This window comes from Manihot esculenta, chromosome 15 (assembly GCF_001659605.2).
Source record: "Manihot esculenta cultivar AM560-2 chromosome 15, M.esculenta_v8, whole genome shotgun sequence".
NCBI lineage: Eukaryota > Viridiplantae > Streptophyta > Magnoliopsida > Malpighiales > Euphorbiaceae > Manihot > Manihot esculenta.
Genome location: NC_035175.2, coordinates 12,805,691 through 12,810,404, shown reverse-complemented (window position 1 = coordinate 12,810,404; position 4,714 = coordinate 12,805,691). Strand labels below are relative to the sequence as shown.

At 30.6% G+C, this 4,714-nt stretch overlaps 1 protein-coding gene across 1 annotated transcript; it reads right to left on the bottom strand.

Annotated features, from left to right (window-relative positions):
* Positions 1–3,423: 3,423 nt before the first annotated feature.
* Positions 3,424–4,076, bottom strand: LOC110601421 (class I heat shock protein). The gene has a single exon (XM_021738544.2). It carries the CDS (start codon positions 3,931–3,933, stop codon positions 3,523–3,525), a length of 411 nt encoding a protein of 136 aa, XP_021594236.1. The 5' UTR covers positions 3,934–4,076; the 3' UTR covers positions 3,424–3,522.
* Between the last annotated feature and the right edge of the window lie 638 nt (positions 4,077–4,714).

Below are 4,714 nucleotides of genomic sequence, written 5' to 3'. Positions count from 1 at the left end.
GCAATATCGAATATTCAACAGGTAAATGCATTTGAAACATAAGTGATCTGGCCACATTAAGCAGGTGTTGATGTTTCCTTTCTACTGTGCCATTTTGTTTAGGAGTCTCAACACAAGATTTATGATGAATGACACCTTTGGCAGTATAGAAAAGAGGCATATCAAACTCAACACCATTGTCACTTCTAATTGCTTGTATCTTTGTGGAAAATTGGGTCTCCACTAGATTGAAGAAGGATTGAAGACAGTTTCTAGCTTCTGCTTTTGATTTTAATAGAAAAATCCATGTAAATCTTGTAAAGTTATCCACAAAAGTCACAAAAAATTTATGATTGTATATAGATGGTATGGAGAATGGTCTCCAAATATCTACATGAACAAGTTTAAATGCCTTATTAGACTTAGTAATGCTGACAAGAAATAGAATTTTTTTTGTTTAGAAAAATGACATACATCACAGCTAGTATTATTAGTATTAGAATTGAGATCAGGTATGTAATGTTGTAAAAATTTGATTCCAGATGCAGAAGGATTCCTAAGCTTGTAGTGCCATATGTCTATGGAAGTAGTGGCAAATGCAGTATGAACAGGTGCAAAGGAAACCAATGTATAAAGTCCATGGCATACTTTAGCTATACCAACAGTCCTCCAACTGATCAATTCCTGTATGAAACAAGAATGTTGTTGAAACACTAAGCAGTAAGTAGCTTTAGCAGTGAGCTTAGTGACAGAGAGTAGATTAAAGGTAAACTCTGGAAGATGAATAATATCAGTAAGTATAAGATATTCTGATAATTGTACAATGTCAGCTATTTTAGTAATAACCTTGGAACCGTTAGGCAAGGTGACAGATAAAGGTAAAATTGATCTGCAAAGAGTGAAAAAATAAAGAGAATGTGCGATGTGGTCTATTGCACTTGTGTCAATGATCCATTCTGCAAAAGTACATATGAGTACTTGGTTGAGATTCAAAAGTGGAGACAAGATTAGTTACTGCAGCAGCAGAAGTGTTAATGCCTAGTGCAGGAGCTGAGACAGAAGATTGTGGCTATTTAGAATCAATTTGAGTGCTGCTGAGTATTGCCATGAGATTGTTGTATTGATCTTGAGTCAAGGCTAGCTTGTTAAATTGACTATCTATTTCTTGCACTTGAGTATCATTAAATGACTGATGAGAATCAGTGATAATGCTATTAGCTATACTATATGGTCTGGATTTATAGCTGAGAGGGTAACCATGTTTTTTATAACAAGTCTCTACTGTGTGTCTATATTTATTGCAATAGGTGCAATATTTATTGTTGCCAGAGGAACCAGAAGGTTTTGGACCAGAAGAATGCCTTGTATACTGATTAATCAAATATCTGGAGTTAGATTTGTGTTCTGGTGCATTTACTATCCTTTCCCCTTGTTTCAAAGCATAAATTTCCTCTTGAAGATCTGCAATTCTTAAAATATTACCTGAGAAAATCTTTCGTTCATATCTTTCCACACATCTGAAACTGTATCAATCTATAACACACTTTGAGTGATATTAGAAGCAAGTGAGCGCAATATCCATGAAAAAACCATGATATTACAGCGTTACAGACAGAGAAAAGTGGATCACCGGCTGCTAGAATCTTTAAAGTGCCATCTATAAATTTCAGTTTGTTCTTAGATAGCAATGCCATTCTCATGGCTCTTGACCAAAAATAATAATTGGATTCAGTGAGTGTTGGTGAGACAAGAACCAATGCAAGATTTTCATTTGGATGTAGTAAATAAGGGCTTGATGGATTCAGTGCTGGATCGGATGTATTGACCGCCATAAAAGAGAAAGATTCTTTTAATTTAAGGAGAAACTCAAGAAGGGAAAGAACAACAACAAGAAGAAAATACTAGCTTTGATACCATGAAGATTGGAAGAAAAAGAACGAATTCTTATAAAATTGAATAAAAATCTGTATAGATATATGTTTATGTATATAATAGTTGGAGGAAGAGCTAAATTAATTGAGAGAGTACAATAGAAAATATATGAGTTTTAATTGATTTTAGTGCCACTATTTCGAGTTATTTTTACATGCCTTGACATAAAAATATTTTAGAGTCGAAAGAAATTAAGAGGAGAAAATAAAAAAATAAAAAAATTCATTTCCCTGCCCTTATTTGTATGTTAAAAGGAAAATAAAGTTACTTTTTGATAGTAAAATATCTATTTAATTTATTATTTTTTATATTAAAATAAATTATTATAGGGATTAAAAAAAATTCATCATTATATTTACTTTCTCCAGCTTGAAGAGGAAGTTACTCATAGGTTTCGCAAATTCCTCTGTTTAGAATGCTCAGCCAGAAGGGCGAAACCTGTGGAATGCTCACAGAAGGCTTTTCCCTTTAAATCACACCAAAATCGGCTCAACCCAATTTTTTAAATATATTAGTTAATTCAATTCCTTTTGTTTTTTATTGTAAAAACTAAATAGATAATGTATTATAAATTTAAACTTTATATATAAATTTATATTTTTTAATCTACAGAATATTATTTTTCTATCATTTAAAAAAAATTTAAATCGATGTCAAATCAAAATTAAAATTAAATTAAAACCATTTTGAATCATAATCATTTCCAACCGAAACTGTTTTAAATGGAAACTGATTCAGACTATAAAAATCTATGAATCAGCACTTTCAAACCAAAACTGAACCTAAAACGGTTCATATCCATATCTAATTTTCAACTGAAACTGTTTTAAATCGAAACTGATTCAGACTATAAAAACCTATAAATCAATAGTTTTAAAATAAAACTGAATATAAAACGGTTCATATTCAGGTCTAATATGATGATTTGAGATTCAAAAAAGATAAAATTTTGATAGGTATAAATGGTTCACATTTTTTTCCTTTATTCTCCATTTCCTTTATCCTCTAATAACATATAACCGCCACACTGCTAGATATCACATGTCGCCGTCCGTACACTCCCTTCTTTCCATCGAGACGACTATCTAATTTCTCTTCAACGCTCATACCGTCATGTGTAAATGGATTACCCATCAAGATAAATGGACTAAATTCCTTTTTTTTGAGTTCGGACTCTAATATGTTCAGCCTGTTAAGATGTGATTTGAGTTGTATACTAATATACAGACTTGTATTTGATAAATTTTGAATCTGATTTTTCTACGAAAACTCTGACTACTGAATGCTAGATACCCAACAATCATAGTAACCAAAAAGCAGCAGGAAATTCCCTTGATAGCACTTCGATCATCTTCCTTTTGTTTCCATCTTTAATTTCTATTTGCATTTCCTTTTTTTCTAAGTTGCAGGACCATTGTATTTTATAAATATCACTTATTTCAAAATTTTTATTAAATTATAAATTTCAAACTTAATCAAAATTTAATTTAAAAAAATAGCCACACAGTGTTATTTATATATGAAAAAAAAGACTTTATTCATAATTTGCATACATTTTAATTTTATATATAATTAACACACACACTATAGCGTAGGCATAGACATGAAAATTCAGTTGATCTCAATCACCTTCTTCCCTGGTTTCTTAACCTCCTCTTTAGGCACAGTCACAACAAGCACTCCATTCTCCATGGAAGCTTTCACTTGATCAATCTTAGCATTTTCCGGCAGCCGAAACCTCCTCAGAAACTTCCCCCGACAACGTTCGACCCTATGCCACTTATCATTTTCGCCATCTTTGTCCGCCGAAGGCCTTTCTCCACTTATCTGAAGCACTCTCCCTTCATCAACCTCCACCTTCACATCCTCTTTCTTCAGACCAGGGAGATCAGATATGAAGACATGGGCTTCTGGGGTCTCTTTCCAATCTGTTGGGGTGTTGAGAACTGGACATTTGTTGATCATTGAAAGAAAAGGGTCAAAAATTTCATCAACACACAGTTGAGAAATGAGGGACGACATGCTTCCAAAGAGTTGGGAACAGGTGTTGAATGTTTCAGACAGAAATTTTCGTAAATCATGGGAGAGAATGGAGGAGTGTGTTGTATTTAAAGGGAGGATGTATGATTGTCTTGAAGTTTCTTGGATGTTCTTCTCTTTTCTGGTTTAATTAAGATAAGGATTAACGTGGGATGTTCTACGAGCTTCTCATGACATGGAGCTTCAAAATTATTTTATTTCTGTTTCACCAACAAATCAATAAAAGAATGACCGAATGTGACTGATTGGGCCCCACTTTCTTGCAATTTCTCTTATATTTTTTATGAGTAAATTATTTTTTTTATGCATATTAAAATTAAGGAGATAACTAAAAAAAACTACTATGTATTTTCTCGTTTTTTTTTTAAATAGAATTTTATAATTTAATTTATAATGAAAAAATATGTAATTTTACTAACAAAATATACTGTTTTTCTTTAACAAATTTAAAGAATGCTGACATGACATTAAAATTAATTAAAAATAATTTTTAATTAGGTAAATTTATATTTTAATTCTTGAAATTTTGTAAAATATATAATTTACTTCATATATTTATAAATTTAATTATAAAATTTTATTTTATAATAAAGTAGTCCTTTAATTATAATTTACCTTTATATCCTTATAAATTGATTTCTAAAATATTTATAATTATTTACAAATAATTATTTATATCTTTTTATAAATTAATCTCACATATTTATTAAGTTTAATATCTTATACTTAGAAATAAATTGATAAAATAAAAAATAAATAAATA